Below are 21181 nucleotides of genomic sequence, written 5' to 3'. Positions count from 1 at the left end.
ATAAGCACGATCAATTGGAAATGTGATTGAATGTTCACCTGTTCTTATGCCTGGAATAATGTAGTTTTTTGTAACAAAACCAAAAAAATCTGCTTCGTTGGATAGTTCTAAAAGAGCCATCTTTCTTTGCATGAATGGCATTGATTCTTCTGTTTTTTTAAGTAAGAGTGTTTCTTAACAGATTAAGTATTATACTAAATCTGTTAAAATAGGCTATTACTTTATTACGAAAAGATAGTTTAGAATTTTATATTTCCAACATTTTTAGAGAACCTTTAGGTAGTCAATTCAGTCAGCCTTTTAAGAAATAGAATACTCCCTTTTGAAGTACCGTATTCCATAACTTGAAATTCAGTCTGTTAAAAATTGTTGAGTGCTTTCCTCTTACTTCCGTTTCTTCTCTTTTGGGATACAGACTTCCTTAGGGAGGAGAGGGGAGAAGTGAATTCTCAACTCAGCCAATAGAATCTAGAATTACATAGTGTTTACCTGTTTTCCCTAACACAGGCCCACCCACACACGTTATGAGGTGCTTAAGTGAAAGAACACTGAACAGACTGCTTTTCTGTGTGTGATTCCAAGTGTAACTGGAAGATGCGTTAGTACTATCTGGATTTTATCATCTGGTGAGAAGGTTGTTTATCTAGCTTGTGGTGATAGCAAAGGAATAAAGAGGTAGATGTTCTATGGCTTAATTTTAAGTGTCATATTGTCAGTGCTTCAGGTTAAAGGTAGGGTTGCAAAAGGAATGGTTGGAATCATCAGATGGTTTATACTTAATTTTTTCACATTTAATTTTAGAAATATGTTATGTATAAATTATCTTTTCTTCCCTCTTGGGAAAAAGGTTGAATAAATCTCAGGCTCCAAGGATTTTGTGTTTTTAGGGAGGTTTATACTATTAATTTTTACCTCTCATTACTCTTAGAGAAATAACTACAGGGATTTACTGCCTGTTGACTGTTGGTCAGCAGAAAACTAAAAATTCTTCATTTGCAGTGTTTTTCCGATCCAGGCTACAGTATTTAGTTTTTAACATACTTTGGAATTCAGTATTATTCATTGTTTTCGTTTGAACTATTAAATTTGAGAATTACATTGCTCTATGAAGGAAATCGTTTGGTAGCCAGAATGATGGCACTGTCATTTTACTTTGGTTAGCTGTTTATAGCTTATTCAGAATTTAGCTTTTTGACGGTAAGTCTCCCAAGGTCCCCTCAAAGAGATTAGGGCTTTGAGATAACTACAACTTACTATTTAAACATTTTTACAAGGTAGGGAAAATTTATAGGATTTTTTAAAAATATTGAGAGTTTTGCTTTATAAGAATTTTAGATGATGTTTCTACCTGAATGCTTTGTGATTGTTCTATAATGTGGTAGGAAGAGATTTAATAATTCTAGATCTGCCGACTGATTAAGAGGGGGTGAGGCTCCTGCTAAAAAATGAACAGTTTTATATTCCCAGCAGTGTTCTTTTCTGAAGCATTTTATTTTCTTTTAAAGAAAAGGTACAACTAAGATTCTCTTTTTAAAATTTTGTTTAAAACTGACTGACTGCTAGAATACCAACATGCTGCCCAGTAATGTGTGTCCATTTTTTATCAGATTTTCTAATCTGTGAGAGGGGACTATACACTCTCTTGGGTATGTATACAGCAGAAGACAAGGAGAAAGTTGCAGATTAGGAAGAAAAATTGATCTTGATAAGTTACCTACTTGGGAAATCAGAGTGGAAAGAGGAAATTTGTAGAAATATCCCGGCTACATGTATGTATTATTTTCCTAATGAAAAGAATTAGATAGGAACACCATACTGAGTGATTTAAAATATTCACTCTGCTAAAAAATAGATGTTCTTAGCCTCCCACCCACAGTGTCTCTAAATTACTGCTATAAAAATTTATGGGGAAAACATGATTTGGTCAAAGAAAGATCAGATGCTGTTACTTGTGAGAACTTTTCATGAACCACAGAGAAATCATAAGATGAAACTTTGGTTCATTAGTGAGATTATAGTAGTCATCTTTTAATAATGACTTCTCCCTGTGGGTAGCTGACTTTACTGTTAGTAGAAATATTAGAGATTTAGTTGTTATTTGAATTTTCAACCACATTTTCTTTTCCCATTCCTTTTTAGTAAATCTTGTAATGAAATTGTGAAACTATGAAAGAGTTAAAGTTAACTCCCTGTAAGAGCAGGAAATTGTTGTTCCTTCACTAGGTTGTGTCCTACTCTGCGACCCCATGGACTGCAGCACTCCAGGCTTCCCTGTCCTTCACTATCTCCCAGACTTTGCTCAAACTCTTATGTCCATTGAGTTAGTGATGCCATCCCACCATTTTATCCTGTCGCGCCCTTCTTCTGCCCTCAATCTTTCCCAGCATCAGAGTATTTCCCAGTGTGTCAGCTCTTCACAACAGGTGGCCAAAGCATTGGAGCTTCAGCTTCAGCATCAGTCCTCCAGTGAATATTCAGGGTTGATTTTCCTTTAGGATTGACTGGTTTGGTCGCTTGCTGTCCAAAGGATTCTCAAAAGTCTCAAAAGCACCATAATTTGAAAGCATCAAAAGCAGGAAGTAAATACACTAAATCTAATTTGATTTAGATGTAGCTTTTTCCACTACTGCGAATCAAAACATTTCTATAGCATTCAACCTTAAAACTAATTGCTATGATCTTTGAGGTTTTTAATTTCAGGGCCTGTTATGTTTATGAGCAGTAGAAAACTAGAACTTTATACATGGTATCAAGTTATCGACAAAGAGCAGACCATAAACATTTGTTTAAATACTGAGAAATAAAGATGCATCTCTGAGAAAACAAATATTAAGTGATAAGGCAGCATTACCATAAATTATTATCAAGGCCAACTTTGTATTATTAGATATATTATTTAGATTACCAAGTATTATCTAGCCTAACTGAATACATTTTACAAATACTTGATTTTTTTTTTTTTAACATTACATTACGACCTTGAAAATCTCTGGTTTAACTCTCACAGTTTGAATAATTTTAAGAGACTCAAAATTCTGTGACTTGAGTGAATCAAGGAGATGGCCCAACAGAACAAATCCCAGTGCGGCTTTGTTTCTCATTCAGATCCGGTGACAAATCCTATGAGGTGAGGGAAACGTCCCCATTTGGGGGAGTTGTGTGTTACAGGACTGGTTTGTAGTTTTGAGAATTCATGAACGACCCTGGGTCCAGCCCTCATGACTGTCAAGGGCCAGAGTTCTTAGGGTTGGCCTTAGGGAACTCTGTCACGGCGTAGTCCTTTGCAAGTGCTGCTTCCTGTTTGAAAAGAATAGTATCCACAATGAAATAATTAATGAATGATTCAGGAAAGTATTTGACTTTCTGGCTTTTCAGGATTTATTCTAAATGAAATGTGTCAAAAATCACCCAGGGCTGCTGCTTCCTAACTCTTCTTTCTCCCATCCTTCTTTCTGTTCCCTTTTATAAACTATTGAGAACTCAAATAAACTAAAATCCTGTTAAAGGTCAGTGTATAGTATAGCATTAAATCAAAAGCTATGATATAATTCCATATACAGAGTATTTTCTAATAAAACCTTCTAGAGCATTCAGTAGTAAAGTTGCTCTTATGTCATAACTTTGAGGGGAAAAAAAATCATGAAACATGATTCTGCCAAATTTAGATCAGTGTGTGGATATATCACTAAGGTTCAGTTTTTATCACTCAGTCCAATGAATGCCCACACTTGGCAGTAACAACTTTCCTCACTAAAGAGGCTGTGAATGGGGCAGCTTCACATCAGAGACAGGACAGGAGACCAGACGCTGTGACTTGACAGGCCCAGCATAAATGAAACTCTCACACATTTAGGTTGTGAGAGGGCTGGAAGGAAGCAAACTTTAAATCTTGAGTTCATTTCTATATTAAATTTTTCACTTTAAAATTTTTATTAAATTTCATTTTCCATTTTTATTGTCTTCTCTTTTTTTACTTTTTATTTTGAAATAATTCTAGCCTTAGAGAAAAATCGGAAAAATAATTCAGTGAGTTTACATATACCTTTTATTTCCTCTAATGTTAGCGATCTGTATAACCAGAGTATATTTATCAAGACCAGGAAACTGACATTGGTACACTACTATTCACTAAGCTATAGGCCATATTCAAATTTCAGTTTTCCACTGTCCTTTCTCTGTTCCAGGATCCAATTCCTGATCCTGTGTAGTTGCTTCATCTCCTTCCTCTCCAACCTGGGAGTTTCTCAGTCTTTCCTTGTCTTTCATGATCTTTGTACTTTGAGTACTGAGAGTTGGTTTGTAGGCTGTCAGTTTGGGTTGGTCTGATATGTTCTCCTGATTAGATCGAGGTTACACGTTTTCTGGCAACATAGCACAAAAGTGATGTGGCTTTCATACATCATAATCAGGGAAGACACGATATTGAAACATTTTATTGCAGATGTTAACCTTGATCAGTTAGTTAAGATGATATCTGCCAGGTTTCACCCTCTGTAAGTTACTGTTTTTCACTTCATAATCAATAAGTATCTTGGAGGAGGTACTTGAGACTGTTATTGGCCTTTTTAAAATGCATGTAATTTGGTCAGTGTTTTAATAAAAATAAGGACTAGAGAAAACCTTGATTATTCTGTTTCTGGGAGTAATCTAACTGTCCAAAATAATCATTACGCAATACTTTTTGTGGAACATGGACTCCATATTCCATTTTTGAATTTCATAGGCTGGTATAGATTTAAAGTGATTGAGAAAAATCCGTTTGTTCATTTTTTCAAGTTTAAATTTTATCCAAGGGACTTTTGAACTCAGCTTTAAAATAATTGAGTTACTAGAAACTTCAGATGGTTAGTCAATATTATAGAGGTTTGTCCTGTATTAGAGCAATAGCATTTATATAAACTCTCACTATTAAATATGTTATAGTAGGAAAGAGTTGGAGGTTTTTCTTGCTTGTTGTTTAGTTTCCCAGTGCAGTTCTCTCCTCCCCACCCCCCATTTACTTTTCATTTTAAACTCAGTTGTTTCAGCTGATCCAGAGTACTGGTTTGAGTTTGAATTGTAACCTTGGTTTTCTTATCTGTTGAACCTCACAAGGTTGTTCTGGGATTAAATCAGTTGTTTTATGTAAAGTATTTAGAACAGTGCTTGGCACAGAACCCAGAAAGTGTTGGACACTAGGAAAAAAGGGTAGCAGAGGCATGGGTTGCCTGCTGACTTGAAACTATAGCGTTTACAATGAGTATAATTCTGTCAGAAGTTTTTCGTTCCGAATAGCTATCTAATCCCACTGAATTTGCTGCTTTCTGCAAAATTTTCTTCAAGACTTTAGTGGTGAAATCTAGGGGAATTTCTGGTCTTGCTTTCCTGAGAGAAGCATATTATCATTTTAGGCACTTTGGTAAACTAAAAGAGTTGAATACAGGCCAAGCATGGGCAGACACAATTAAAAAAAGAAAAATCCTTAGTTGTGTCCTTTAAAATACATTTTCTAGACGTGGGGAGTTAAGTGATCATTTTGGGGTAGGGTGGCCAGGTTGTATTTAAACCCCCACCCCCGTCAGGAATACTGCCCTGCAGTTTTTTCTTGGCTGTTAACTTTTCTGGGATTGCATGAAACCTGTCCCTACGCTGTCTGGGCTGTCTTCTCATATATGTGTTTTTCTTCCTCATGGTGCCAGGAATTTGTCTTAGTGTAATACTGTGCTTTTCCCCTTGGATTCCTTTCTCCCCTCCTCATTTTTAAAGAAAAGCTTACAAAGTCCACTTTATTTACTGATGTTTTTATTGTTGGTCACTACCAGGCAACACGGTTGACAAATACAGTGAGCTTTGAGGAAGTGACAAAATTTCAAATAATGTCCAATAGCCCTAGTCATAATTGCATAGTTGCTGTTCGTCTCTGCTGGAGTGTAACTTGTCTAGAGTTTATTTTACTTTACAGTCTCTTTTCCTAAATGGCCCCCTAATGGCCTCTTACTCTTATTAATATTTAGGAACCAACCCTACCCAACCTTGTTTGGGGTGTGATAAGTTATTTATCAAAAAACCTGAACTACTGCTTAACTTCTAGGAGCATCAGTCTTCTCATTTATCAAATGGAGATAAGTAACTATACTTGACACAGTTGTGATAGAAATTAATTAGTTAATGTATGTTTGTTTAATATATAGGTTTCAGTTTTAGCTCTGTCACATAGTACCTGTTTGGCCTTGAACCAGGCACTGGCCTTTCTGACTGACAACTTCTGTTCCCTGTCTGGACAATGGAGTTAATAAGACATCCCTAACTAATTCACAGGGCTGTTGTGAGGGTCAAATAACCTAATCCTGTGAGAAAGCACTTTGCTGATTAACTTTCTGTGCAAGTGTAAGAGAGACCTTAATCTAAGTTTGATTCCAATTGCTATTGATATGCCTTTTGATTTAAAAGCATTCCCCTATGCTTTTCAAAGCCTGCTTTTAGTTTCTCTGAGTTTGGGTTCCCTAGGTCAAGAAGATATTTCCTCATCTGGCCTCCACAGATTAGCCTTTCTCTAAATGTCAGGCTGAGCTTCCCTGGTGCTTTAGTGGTAAAGAATCCATCTGCCAATGGAGGAGGTATGGGTTTGATCCTTGGGTTGAGAAGATCCCCTGGAGAAGAAATGGCAACCCACTCCAGTATTCTTGCCTGGAGAATCCCATGGACAGAGGAGCCTGGCAGGCTGCAGTCCATGGGGTTGCAAAGAGTCAGACACAACTGAGCGACTAAGCAACAACGAAATGTCAGGCTACCAAGCACTGGCCAGAAGGAAGGTTGAGAGAGGTTGCTGAAATATTAAAATATTTTAATGCACAGAAATATTCATAATCACCATCAAGATAAGATGATAGTTCTCCCATTCTCATTCCAGCCACTCTTATCAAGTGTAATGAAATACTGAAACTGCAGCTTCAAAGCCATTGCTCTCCCTATCACACGGCTTAGTAATAACTCTTTAAGACCAGTGGTTAAGACTCACACTCTCAATGAGGGAAACATGGGTTTGATCCCTGGTCAAGGGACTAAGATCCTGCATGGTGTGAGGTGTGGCCAAATAAAATTAAAAATTTTTAAGACATCAGTATGATTATGGTAGTAAGCAAATGTTTATTAAATACCTTACTGTGTACTAAGTACTATGACAAAAATAGGGGAAATTCCTAAAAAAATTGTTATCTCCAGTTTGTTCTCAGTGGTTCTGAGGGTGAAGGGTGGGAAGGAAGTTGGGGGATGGAGTGTGGGAAGGTGAGACATTTCTCAGGGGTGCTGCTGAACCTCTGACAATGTGCAGGCCATCTCCCCCCTCCACTCCCCATGTCAGAATGTCAGTAGTGCCAGGGTTGAGAAACCCGAGTTTAGGGGAACAGTCACTATCTGTGGGAGAGATGTTAATTGCTTTCCCATCAGGATGAAAATACGTTATCACTGTAGCTGATAGGCTATCAGCATGTCACTTGGCCACCCTGAAAAGCAGGGCTGGGAGTTCGTCCAGAAGTGCCCTGTATCTTGAGAAGGGGAACATGGCCTTCACTTCTTTCAGTGGTCTACTGAGAAGCCAAAAGACACCAATAGAAAGAAAAGCAGTAACCTCATACTCCTACAGCTGACACCATTATTTTGCCTATCTCTTTTCTCCATTTATGGAAAAATGCTGCTTATTAATCCTGCTGATGGTGAAAGAAGGAAGATGATGATTAACTTTTCACTCTTAGCAAGAAACTGCTCTAAGTTTACCACCCTCCAATCATCAGCTAATTTGTTTTCACGAAATGGCTCCACCACCACAAGCATAAGAAAAGAGTTCCTTTTGTTTGAATCATCCTTTTGATTAACCACAGGGGAATGCTGGTGTAGATGGAATTCTGTTTCATCAGAGATAACATATGCAATCCACATTATATTTTTTACCATAAAAAAATTAAAACATTTCACGTTTTAAAACATTTTCCTCCCGCGCCCCCAGCATCCCTTATACCTACTCTCTTGCCCACCAAAATAGGAGTGTTCAAAAGATTATGTAAACACATTCTTAAGGTCTGTTTTGTCCCTTGCTTAGTGTTTGTTTTGCTTCTTTTTATTTTTCAGGACAGGAATTTTGTACTTGTGTTTAGTGGGTAGAAAGCAAAAAGGCTGTGTGCAGTGTGAAAAAGAAAAATGTTATGTTAAAGGAGCAATGTGGACCAAGATTGGTTCCCCAGTTTTCCTTCTTAAGGTAAAACTGACAGTTACATATTAGAAAGTCTTTTTCTTTGCAAACACTTGATAAGAAAACAGTTGTATTTCACTGGCCTTTCCCCACCCCACCCCACCCCCACTGGCCTTTAAAGAACAAATGATTAGAATGTTGTATCAGTCAAATTAATGAGACTCTAAGAAACGTATTTTATGGCGAATTATTCATGTTTTCCTGACCGCCCCCCCCCAACACACACACACACAAATAGCGTTCCAGAATGTATTTCTTTTAAAATCTGTTCCACTTGGGAAGGTCCCTGCTGATGAGAACAGCATGCTTAATTTTCACAGATCAAGCGGACTTCAAAGTAATAGATATAGGAAACAGCCTTATTGTGTTAGCAAGATTTTCTCTATCATTTTTTCCAGTCTCATATAGACTTAATGGTGCTATTTCTTATTCTTTTTGCTAGGTCACTTTGGGATGGGACTGAATATATGGGGTCAGACCAGCTAACTTAACTGAATACCACCAGGTGTTGTCTGTGATTGAAGTATTAGAATACACTTATGTACATATGCATTTCATGTTCTCAGGAGTATGTCTTCAGAAATTGATCTCCAAGAATTCTGTATATTATTCAGATTTTTAAAACACAGGTTATGTACAGAGAGTGAATGCAAGAGTTACTACCTAGCTGCTGGGCTTTGTTTAAGATCGTAAATAACCATTACTACTAAAGTATCTTATTTGAGATTTTAGATTATTAGATACAGAAATAGAAACCAAGTTTCAGTGTGTTCCTGTGATTGAAATTTTGATATCTGATAAATATCTCAAATTAGACCTTCTAAGGGATCTAACCAAAGTAAGAATAACTGGGAACATGTTGTTTTCCTTGGCTAATTTGGCCAGAGGCTCTAGAAAGTATAGAATGGTGAGTATATGCCAGCCCTACTCTTATTCCTTGTCAAAGCTAGAATTCTTGTTTTGCTATAGGGGCAATAGGACTAAATCTGTAGTGCTGTATGCACATTACTTGTAAATTCTTATGTTAGGACCAGATGTTCTCTGGTATATTTTCACCTCCAACGTTCTCTTCATTTTACTTAAGTCCCTTCATTTTTAGAGATGAGGAAGCAGATTGGTTTATTCAAAGAGAACTAGAACTATAACATAGGTTAATACTTGCTAGCCATGCTAAGAACTAGTGTCAGCCAAATATGGGCATTTATGTATCATTTTCAGATTTTTGCCATATCTATGTGCTTACTAATCCTATTTAATACTGTTGAAATTGACTTCTTTAAATAAGTTCTTTTTAAGGAAATGTTTTGCTGCTATAAATGAAAAACCCCACTTCCTAAAAATAGAAAGTAACTCTAAAAAGGAATCTGAATCAGGACAGTGTTATTAAAAGTTAATTTAAATTTTAAATTTAATTAATTCATGTTATTGAAGTTTTAATTCTTACTGCTCTTGGTCAGAAGTGTGCCACAGCAGTGTTGGCATGTTTAGATGGCAGTACATTAATTGTCTAAGAAGAGCTCATTTAAAACCTCTGGTTAAATCTTCTGCTTCAGGTTTTTAAAATGGAATGCCTCTTTAGGGGAGAAGTAAAAGGGATAGACATTCATATATTGATATATGACATAGTGTAGATCAGATGATCTTGTTATATGAAACTATAGCACAATATCACAATATTCTGGTTTTATAGAATACTGACACTGATAAGGCTACAGACCATTTCCATCACCGCTGTGGTGCCTTTCTGTTGCTTTTTTGTAGTCACATTCACTTCCCCCTTGCTCCCACCCCTAGTTTAACCTTTGGCAGCCACTTATCTGATTTCTGTTTCTGTAATTTTGTCATTTCAAGAGTGTTGTATAAAAGAAATCATATATGTAACCTTTTGAGCTTAGATTTTTATACTCAGCACAATTCTCTAAAGATGTGTCCATGATGTTTCATGTACCAGTAGTTTATTCCTTTTTATTGCTGAGTACTATTCCGTAGTATGGATGTACCACAGGTTAATCATGCACTCAGTAAAGAACATTTGGATTAATTCAAGTTTTTGGCTACTATGAATAAAGCTGCTATAAACATTTATGTACAGGTTTGTGTGAACATAAGTCTTGATTTTACTACCATGTTCTTTGTTCTTTTCTGATGTTCCAAGCTATTTTTTTTTTTTAATTTATTTTCTGTTTAGAGAATTCCTGCTAACCATGCTATTAGAGTAGCTCTGCTGGTGCCAGACTCTCTTAATGTTTCCTCCTATGAGAATGTCTTAGTTTTTCTTTCCATTTTTGCTGGAATCTGGTTGATAGTTACTTTCTTTCAGCACCTGAAGAAAATAGGCCACTTGCTTCTGGCTTCTGTAGTTTCTGGTGAAAAATTCATTGTTTTCCCCCATAGGTAAGATTTAGTTCTTCTCTGACTGCTTTCAAGAAAATTTCTTTGCCTTTAAGTCAGAAGTTTAATTATTGTGTCTTGGCATAGATTTCTTTAGTTTTATCCTATGTGGAGTTTGTTCAGCTTCCTGAATCTGTGGTTTTGTTTCCTTTTCACATTTGTTGAATTTCAGTCGTTGTCTGAGTACTTTTTCAGCTCCACTCTTTCTCCTTTCTTTCTGAACTCCAGTGACCCTAATGTTATTAATAGGGCCGTTTTGTAGCCCCACAGGTCCATGAGGCTCGTTCCTGTTTTTTCCCAGTCTAATTTCCTGTCTGTTGTTAAGACGGTACTTTCTGTCTTCCAGCTCATTCCTTTCCTACATACCTTCCATTCTGGGTTGAGCCCATCCAGTGAACTTTACATATTGTCTCTTTCTTTGTGGAGACTATTTTTTGTTTGTCTCTTTGCCCCAAACTTGTTTGTAATTGATTACTGAAATTTTTTATCATGACTGGTTTAAAATCTTTGTTAGATAATTCTCACATCTCTGTCATCTAAACTTCTGGCATCTGTTGATTATCTTTTTGCATTGTTTTAATTCTGTCTTCTACTTTATGTAGTAAGTGGCTTTCTTTTGAAAGCTGGACATTTTCGTTTTATGTTCGGACACTCTGAATATCATCCAGACCTTCTATTTTCACTGGCTTTTCCTCACATTGCTCTGTCAGGGGAGTACGGGGAGCCTTCTTACTACTACTAGGTGGACATGGAAGTCCAGGTTCCCTGCTCGCCCTCCATTGACCCCTGAGGGAAGAAGATCCTGCCGAATTGGGATGGAACCCCAGGCTCCCTGCGCTCTCCACTGACACCACTAGGGCAGGGGAGGAGGCATGTTGCCAGTCAACAGGGTGGTCATGCTGGCTCTCCACTTGGCCTGTTCTGACACTGCCTCTGGCAAGTAAGGTAGGCCCAGGGGGAGGTCAGGCCGCCTCATTATGGCCTCCTGAGGTAGATGTCCGGGCTCACCACTCAGCTCTTGCTGGTGAGTGCGATGGTGGGGTCACAGTGTTTTCTGTGGTGTTGGCTGCATTAGAGCAGTTATTGTCAAAAGTTTTCTGTCTTGCTAAGACTGCGTTTTCTTGTTCTTTTGACCAGAGAGCAGCAGATGTTTGTTTTTCTCTGTGCCAGTTGGCATTTCCAGGTTGCTAGATTCTTAAGCTTCAGATCTGGGATATATTGATATTAGGCAAAAAGAAAGCCGAAAGAACTTGCCACTAAGTCATTCCATGGACCCCAAAGCTCCTAGCTGTTCTGCCTTCTCTCTATTTTTCAGAGTCGTCTTCTGCTTTATATATAATTTCAGGGTTTTGTGTTATAATTAGCAGAAATCATAGGGAAAATAATGTCTTCCTCATCGTCCTGGAACTGGAATTTACATTTTTAATGTAAAGTTAACATTCCTAAATTTACAGTTTAATGTGTTTAAACAGTTATATCAAATATACAACCATTATTGGGGGAAATGTCACACACTTTATATATTATGTGATAATTTTCATAATATAGTGCTCACAAGGACTTTTAGGAAAGAACATCTTTACTTAAATTGAAATTCATTGTTCAAATTATTAATGAAAACTTTTCCCCTCTAGGAAATAATGCAAAAGGTGTCCCAAGGCTCCTGACCAGTGAACAAAGATTTGAGAAAGACAGCCAAGCTCATGTTTTCTCCTGATCAAGAAAATCATCCATCCAAAGCACCAGTGAAATATGGTGAACTCATTGTCTTAGGGTAAGACTTCTCCATCTGATGAGCATAAAATTGAATGATATATGGTAACTTGACATCTTCGTTAAATGAACTTTTTTTTAGAATTTATATCCTGTCTATTTCCAAAGAGTATTTAAAGCTACAGAGTTATATTACCAAATCAAGAAATTCTTTTAATTCTCCATTTTTATGTCATCCTTTGTAAGTACTCAAATGCTCCATAAACTCTGCCTCACCCTCATCCCTAGAAAGGACAAGCCTTCTTAAAGATGAAGTGAAAACTGTACTTGTCTAAAGTCACATAGCCAATCCATTTGCCTTCCCTATGCCTTCTTTTAGAAAATTTGCCTCAGCTGACTATACCCAAAATCTCCCCTCTGCTTAGGTCATTTCATGTAGTTTAGTGTTTATTTGTCCCTTTGCCCTCTGAGACAGATGCTGCTTTGTGCTTTTGGTCCTGTACTTAAAAGAGTTGTATAGACATAACAATATGATGATTCTGAAGCCCAGGACATTGCTACTTGTTTGCTTCAAAAGTAATCTCATCCATTCAACTCATACAGTCTTATGATTGATGAATAAATGATTCCATTATTTCAGTTTATCCAGTCTAAACTTGCCACAGTGTCAAAATGGAGACACAATGTTAGTCTGTTTCTTAGAGATCTCAGAAACTAGACATTGTAAAATTTATTTTCTCCCTACTGTTTCTGTCCTGCCTAAAAAGCAGTTCTAGACATTTACAACATATTTTAGAATCAGGTTGGTGCAAATTATTCTTTAACTGAGACTGTGGCCATTGTTTCAGATAAGAAAGTAAGAAAAACTAGGGAAATAATATGGTGTTACTGAGCTTGACTGGAAGCCAGGAATCCTGAATTCCGGTACTTTTTCCAGCACTGCTAGCTGTGTGGCCTTAGGCAAGTCACTTAACCATTTTGGGCCTTAGTTTCCTCTTCTGTAAAATGACAGACAAGATCAACTAAGGTCTCTTGAGATTAAAGAAAATGTTGTTTTCTCAAAAACAATTTAAAGATTGTAAACTTAATATAGGAACTACAATATTACAATTTAAAATCACATAGATTTTTATGTATTAATAACAGATTTTTAACCACTAAAAGCTATTCAAAGTTAAATTCTTCAGCAGGAAATTTGAGTCATTTGAAGACTTAGAATTTGAAATTTAGTATATGGTTTAAACTGGCTCTTTTAGCCCAGCAGTGTCTCAGTTAATCTTATAAAATGGTTGTCTCTGTACCTGGCATTTGATGTCTTAAAATGCAAACAGTGCTGCTTCTCAACATTTTAGAAGAAGTCAAGCTGGATAAGGTGGTCAGTTTTGTGCTGGTGCTATTTAGAAAAGAGCTCTGAGCTATAGGAACACAGTGTAGGAATAGAGAGCATATGTCCAAAAGAGGAAGGAGGTGAGCTCTGGTAGACAGTAGTGAGGGGCAGTGAGGAGCCCTCAGTTTGTGAGACTGGGGCAGCACAGTCCCATGCAGCAAAATCCAATATGTATTAGCTGAGCGGCACTACTCTGAACCTTTAGCAAGGTTAGCAGGGGCTTTTACCAGAAGAATCAGTGTGTTTTACATTTTATAAAGGTGGTTCATTGTAATTTCTATATCTGACAACCTTTGAGTAAACTCCCTTCCCTTCCTTGTCAGCCACTAGTGTAGGCCATTTTATAAGCACAGTCTCCTCCACCCTCAAAACTGTACCCATTCCTTGCCTCAGTTTCCCCCCAGATGAACCAGCTATAAATAAGAAACCATCAAACCAAAGGGTTTTATCGAGCAAGAAGGGGACAGTGTGTGAGGAGAGAGTATTATTAAGCTACTGTCCATGCTTCAGCGAAGCAGTAAAGAATGAAAGAAAGCACAGCAAGCGCCTAGATTCCAGTTCCAGCTTTGCCAGTGTCACCTGTGTGACCTTCAGAAAATAATGGAGGGACTCAATTCCTCTGAAGAATAACTTAATTCCTAACCTGTAGCAATGGCAAGTGGTACCAGTCTTGCAGTTTTTATGAGAGAATGGATAAAATAAAGTGATTGGTGAAATAGAACCCACTAGTGCCTAGTACCGGAGAAGGCAATGGCACCCCACTCCAGTACTCTTGCCTGCGAAATCCCATGGGCAGAGGAGCCTGGTGCGCTACAGTCCATGGGGTCGCTAAGAGTCAGACGTGACTGAGAGACTTCCCTTTCACTTTTCACTCTCATGCATTGGAGAAGGAAATGGCAACCCACTCCAGTGTTCTCGCCTGGAGAATCTCAGGGACAGAGGAGCCTGGTGGGCTGCCGTCTATGGGATCACACAGTCGGACACGACTGACGCAACTTAAAAGCAGTGCAGCAGCAGCAGTGCCTAGTACGTAGTTAACACCCAGATGTTTGTTTTGAACCTTTATTCCTATTGGTTCACTCCTCGCTCACTTGCTTACCTTTAGGGTGTGTTTATGTTATCATGGAGAAATGGTCATAAGATCTGAGCAACAACCGTGTTTAACGGCCACTTAATTATGCTCACTCAGACAGGTTTTACTGACTTAACGTGAATGTGTACAAGCCAGTAGCTGAGACTAACAAACAAGTCTAAAAATTCCTAATTTCAAAAGTTCACTTATTTATAAAGTGTTTGGTTCATAATTAAAGGAGATTCTATTTTAAACAAGTCATATTTGTTTAAATATGTACTTTTAAAGGTTGTATTACCACACGCAAACATTCACCTTAAAAAAAAATAGAATGGGTCATAAGAAGTCAGATATGCCATCAATCAGCTCTTGATTATCTTAAGTAAAAGAGGGAAGAAAAATACAAGTAATTTAAAGCTGTGTGTAATCCAAAAGGTACTTCTCTGTGACTTCAGACGTAGACAGAAAAAAATCTTTTTTGTTTCACACTCAGGCAGCTGGTCTGGGGATCAGCAGTTGCTAAAAGTTAATTCCAGACGCTTATAATCTACTAATAGATAATTAACCAGTGGTTGATCCTCTAAGACAAAGTAAAGCATTTGTTTTAGAATTGTGTGGTTCTTTCATGAGATCATCTAAACTTTTTTCTCCCCCATCAGGTATAATGGGTCTCTTCCAAATGGCGATAGAGGAAGGAGGAAAAGTAGATTTGCTTTGTTTAAAAGACCTAAGGCAAATGGGGTGAAGCCCAGCACTGTGCATATTGCTTGTACTCCTCAGGCTGCAAAGGTAAAACAAACAAAAACTAAATAAATTAACTTGGAGAAATTGAAAGACTTATATTTGCTGTTTATGTTCTTAGCAGACCCTTCACATTGTATCCCAGAAGTTTCCTTTTGTTTGGATGGGAGAAGACACTTGGGAGATAGGATATCTAAAGAAATGCCATCTAAAAGGGCATAGGACTTTTTTTTTTTAATGACACACTGGGATCCATGAGTAGAAATTAGAAGGAAGTAATTCCTTTTTTGTCATTAAAAAAAAAAGTGGGGGTGAAGGGGGAATGGGGATTCATCTAGAATTTGGAATTGTGGGATTGCCCTGGGATGTAGTGTGTTCCCGCTATTACTCGAGGGACCTCCCTGAGCTGGGCAGGGAGCGTGGTACAGAATATATGTATTCAGGGCCTAGAAACATGTTTGGATGAGATCATTTTTTAATTAAATGGTCTTTATCAAAGGTTTTATGGATGCTCTTTTTATTTTTTATGATCCCCACAGCTTTGTAGCATAGTGCCTTAAACACAGTAGACTTTCATTAATTATTAAATCAAATCAAAGCTGTGAAAGCAAATACCCAGTTGTGTCTATAACACAACTTCTCAGTCTCCTGGCCTACTTCATGCTTCTAACCCCGTTTTTATTCCCAACTAAAATTCCCAGAAGCTAGGCCATCATTTCAGGACACTTGGACTTTTCCTAGAGTGATAGACAGTAAGGGGACATTTCAGATCTTAAATTTCCTATGTATTCTTCTACTTCCAATTTTACAACACAGACTAAATTTGATGCTGTGGTGAATGAATAAACATTACAAAGAGTTCTTTACATCTGGAAGTACCTGTATCTTTAAGCAACCCTAGAATGTACATTAATATTACACCATCTGAGGTATATTTTTGTAGATTAAAAATAAATGAGAGCGAAATTGGCATATAGTGCCTTGTTTTAAGTCACATTTGTGGTCCCTGGACTTTTGGCTTTGTTTTATATCCAGTGTGGTGTCTAAGCAAGAGTCCTCGAGGAGTCATTTAAGGGCCAGGGAATGCAGAAAAGTGACCATTTTCTTTTACGTGTTTGTTCCTGTTCTTTTGCAAAGAAGGGATGTGCTGATAAATAATAAGCAGGTGGTAGAGTGAAAGGTTTATTGATCTGAGGAACTTCTTTCCAGTATTTCCCCACTGAAGTGCTCTTGGCATTTTGGGTGTTCCAATTCTTTATTCAGGACTGTCCCACCTGTTACAGGATATTTAATATTAGGTTGGTGCGAAAGTAATTATGATTTCGAACCGTGAATTTCAAATCATTTTCAGTTCAGTTCAGTCGCTCAGTCGCGTCCGACTCTTTGCAACCCCTTGAATCGCAGCACGCCAGGTCTCCCTGTCCACCACCACCTCCCAAAGTTCACTCAGACTCAGGTCCATCGAGTCGGTGATGCCATCCAGCCATCTCATCCTCTGTCGTCCCCTTCTCCTCCTGCCCCCAATCCCTCCCAGCATCAGAGTCTTTTCCAATGAGGCAGCTCTTCGCATGAGGTGGCCAAAGTACTGGAGTTTCAGCTTTAGCATCATTCCTTCCAAAGAACACCCAGGACTGATCTCCTTTAGAATGGACTGGTTGGATCTCCTTGCAGTCCAAGGGACTCCCAAGAGTCTTCTCCAACACCACAGTTCAAAAGCATCCATTCTTCGGCACTCAGCCTTCTTCACAGTCCAACTCTCACATCCATACATGACCACTGGAAAAACCATAGCCTTGACTAGACGGACCTTAGTCGGCAAAGTAATGTCTCTGCTTTTGAATATGCTATCTAGGTTGGTCATGACTTTCCTTCCAAGGAGTAAGCATCTTTTAATTTCATGGCTGCAATCACCATCTGCAGTGATTTTGGAGCCCCCCAAAATAAAGTCTGACACTGTTTCCCCATCTATTTCCCATGGAGTGATGGGACCAGATGCCATGATCTTCGTTTTCTGAATGTTGAGCTCTAAGCCAACTTTTTCACTCTCCTCTTACACTTTCATCAAGAGGCTTTTTAGCTCCTCTTCACTTTCTGCCATAAGGGTGGTGTCATCTGCATATCTGAGGTTATTGATATTTCTCCCAGCAATCTTGATTCCAGCTTGTGCTTCTTCTAGCCCAGTGTTTCTCATGATGTACTCTGCATAGAAGTTAAATAAGCAGGGTGACAATATACAGCTTTGACGTACTCCTTTTCCTATTTGGAACCAGTCTGTTGTTCCATGTCCAGTTCTGACTGTTGATTCCTGACCTGCATATAGGTTTCTCAAGAGGCAGGTCAGGTGGTCTGGTGTTCCTGTCGCTTTCAGAATTTTCCACAGTTTCTTGTGATCCACACAGTCAAAGGCTTTGGCATAGTCAATAAAGCAGAAATAGATGTTTTTCTGGAACTCTCTTGCTTTTTCCATGATCCAGTGGATGTTGGCAATTTGATCTCTGGTTCCTCTGCCTTCTCTAAAACCAGCTTGAACATCAGGAAGTTCACGGTTCATGTATTGCTGAAGCCTGGCTTAGGAAATTTTGAGCATTACTTTACTAGCGTGTGAGATGGGTGCAATTAAGTAGGCTCAAATATGTCTTTATATTAATCAAAATAGGAACCATTACAATCAACACATTTTTGCCAATGAGAAGTAATTTTGTTTATTCTTGTAGTATAAAACTCTGTGCTTCAGGATCCATGAACTCTTGGAAAGCATTTTCTGCCGCCTCCTGGTTGTAGAAGTGTTTTCCCTGCAAAAAGTTGTCAAGATGCTTGAAGAAGTGGTAGTTGGTTGGCAAGAGAGTCAGTGAATATGGTGAATGAGACAAAACTCCGTAGCCCAATTCATTTAATTGTTGAAGCATTGATTGTGCAGTGTGTGGTCGGGCATTGTCATGGAGCAGAATTGGGCCCTTGCTGTTGACCATTGCTGGCTACAGGTGTTGCAGTTTTGGGTGCATCTGATTGATTTGCTGAACATGCTTCTCAGATGTAACGGTTCACCAGGATTCCGAAAGCTATAGTGGATCATATGGGCAGCAGGCCACCAAACAGTGACCATGACATTTTTTTGGTGCAAGTTTGGCTTTGAGAAGGGCTCTGGGGCTTCTCAGTCCAACCACTGAGTTGATCATTGCCAGTTGTTGTATAAAATCCACTTTTCGTCACATGTCACAATCCGGTTGAAAAATGGTTTGTTGTGTAGAATAAGAGAGGATGTCACTTCAAAATGATTTTTTTGATTTGCAGTCAGCTCATTAGGCACCCACTTACCAAGATTTTTTACCTTTCTAATTTGCTTCAAATGCCAAATGACCGTAGAATGGTCGATGTTTAATTCTTTGGCAATTTCTTGTGTAGTTATAAGAGGATCCGCTTCAGTGATGCTTTCAGTTGGTCACTGTCAACTTCTGATAGCCAACCACCACACTCGTCATCTTCAAGGCGCTTGTCTCCTTTGCAAAACTTCTTGAACCACCACTGCACTGTACGTTCATTAGCAGTTCCTGGGCCAGATGCATTATTGATGTTACAAGTTGTCTCTGCTACGTTATGACCCGTTTTGAACTCGAATAAAAAAATTGCCCAAATTTGCTTTATATCTAGCATCATTTCTGTAGTCTAAAATAAATATAAACAAGTAATAAGTCATTAGCAAAAAAATAAAGTGAGAAATGCACATTAAAATGATGTATAATAACATAGCCACATTTATTTAGGAATTTATTCCAGTATTAAAGGCAGAGTTCAACAATGCAGAACAGCCATTACTTTTCACCAACCTAATATTCTTGGTCCCTTCCCACTGAATGCCATTTCAGCCCTCAAATCATTGTGATGGCCAGCAAACACAGCCGACAAACGCCCCTTACACAGCTGACACTACCTCTGGTTAAGAACTACTATCCTAGGGAAATCTTTCTAAGTCTTACTTCTGTAATTTCCTGTTGTGTACTTCTCTTCATGTTTTTACTGTCATACTTCTCATGTTTCATTGCTGGCTCCTTTTCATCTTTACTAGGCAGCAGGAATCTTAGGGATCAAAGATTGACTTTCTGCTTTTTCAATTTTGGAGGAGTGTATAATGAGGTCAGGAAGAAAACTAACTGTTTAGTCTAGCAGTCATCTGGGATGAGTGCTTAAACCCTGACTTCCAATCCAGTGAGAATTTAACTTGACACAGCTCTGTATTCTCAATCTGAGTAGATCTCATAGTTTTTAAAAAAAATAGCTTATAATCTCAAAGTACACAAAACCTGTGTTTTTAAATCCCTTTAGCCTTTAAGAATTAATGGCCAAAGTACTAAAAAATTATTTCATTGAAAAGTCAGCTGCTTAATGTTGAGATAAAGTAATTATAGATTTTTAAATCTTTAAAACCATTTTGTCATGTTTATGAGTGCATCAATGTGTAGTAAAGCCTGTTAAAGTGCATGGGAGTGACGTTAACTGTACTCTTGAGGTTCAGTTCCTCTACAGAGACAGGAGTAGGAAAGGACATATAAGCAGCCTTCATTATATTTGCAGTTTAATTTCTTTTAAAATATCAGAAGCAGAAATGGTATTAGTAAGAATGATAAAAGTTGAGTAGTTAGGACCAGGTATTTATATATTCTTTTTGTATATTTGAAAATTTCACAGTCTTAATTATCTTAAAACTTTGAAGACTTTATCTATTACAGGTTAGCTACCAATTGAAACCAAGTAAAATTTCATAATACCAAAGTTCTAATTACAAAAGTTTTTTTTTTTTTTCATTTAGCCTCTTTGCTGCATATAATCATTCTCCTGTGTCTTTCTCTGTTTCTTTTACACAGCCTGTTTCCACTTCCTCTGTGCAGGTTTTTCCCCCTCTGATATTATCATCAACTCATATGCATAGAAAACGCCCGAAAACAAAACTGAGAAGTTCTTTTTAACAATGTTTTTAGTTTGGCATATGTCAAAAGTACAGTCATAAGCATTATATCCATTTCCTTTGGTATGTTTAATCATTCTATGAATTTTTCTGTATCTAGCCTAGCATATGGCAAATACTTGTCATCTATAGAGTCACAGAGTGGCTAGAAAAACCAGTTAACTTTGCTTATTTGTTAACTTTAAACCTCTTTGAGTTATTAAATAAGATTCTTAAATAAATAATCTTGTCTTGCAAGATTTTGTGTTTTCTCCTTATCAGAGCAGTACTGAGTACTGCTTTCATTTTCTATCTGGGATTTGATTTTTAAGTATCTTATAACTTGAAATATAATGGAGACTCAGATTTTACAATATTTTTATACAGTGAACTTATGTTTTTACTCTGTAATTGCTTCAGTGCACGGATAGACCTCAGATATATTTTGGGATCAGTTTCAGACCACCACAATAAAGCAAATCACAACTGGTTTCATTTCCTAATATATATATAAAAGTTATGTTTGCACCATGCTGTGGTCTCCTAAGTGTGCAGGCGTCCCTGGTGGCTCAGAGAGTGAAGAATCCACCTGGTAAATAATCCACCTCCATTTAGGAGACCTGTCAATCCATGGGTCAGGAAGATCCCCAGAAGAAGGGAATGGCAACCCACTCCAGTATTTTTGCCTGGAGAACCCCAGGGATAGAGGACCAG

General features: G+C 37.9%; 1 protein-coding gene across 4 annotated transcripts in view; it reads left to right on the top strand.

Moving 5' to 3' along the window:
• Positions 1–21181, top strand: part of PELI1 (pellino E3 ubiquitin protein ligase 1) — a 58035-nt gene that overhangs the window by 29814 nt on the left and 7040 nt on the right. For 3 of the 4 annotated variants that reach the window (XM_018055418.1, XM_018055420.1, XM_005686798.3), the window contains exons 2-3: positions 12250–12389; positions 15447–15576. In XM_018055418.1, the coding sequence (XP_017910907.1) occupies positions 12319–12389; positions 15447–15576 (201 nt within the window). In that variant the 5' untranslated portion in view covers positions 12250–12318. Of the gene's footprint in view, positions 1–8090; positions 8231–12249; positions 12390–15446; positions 15577–21181 lie in introns of those variants that run through there. The other variant, XM_013967837.2, reaches the window with a different exon arrangement.

The sequence above is a fragment of the Capra hircus genome, chromosome 11 (genome assembly GCF_001704415.2).
Source record: "Capra hircus breed San Clemente chromosome 11, ASM170441v1, whole genome shotgun sequence".
Taxonomy (NCBI): Eukaryota; Metazoa; Chordata; class Mammalia; order Artiodactyla; family Bovidae; genus Capra; species Capra hircus.
This window is presented reverse-complemented; position numbering and strand designations above follow the sequence as displayed.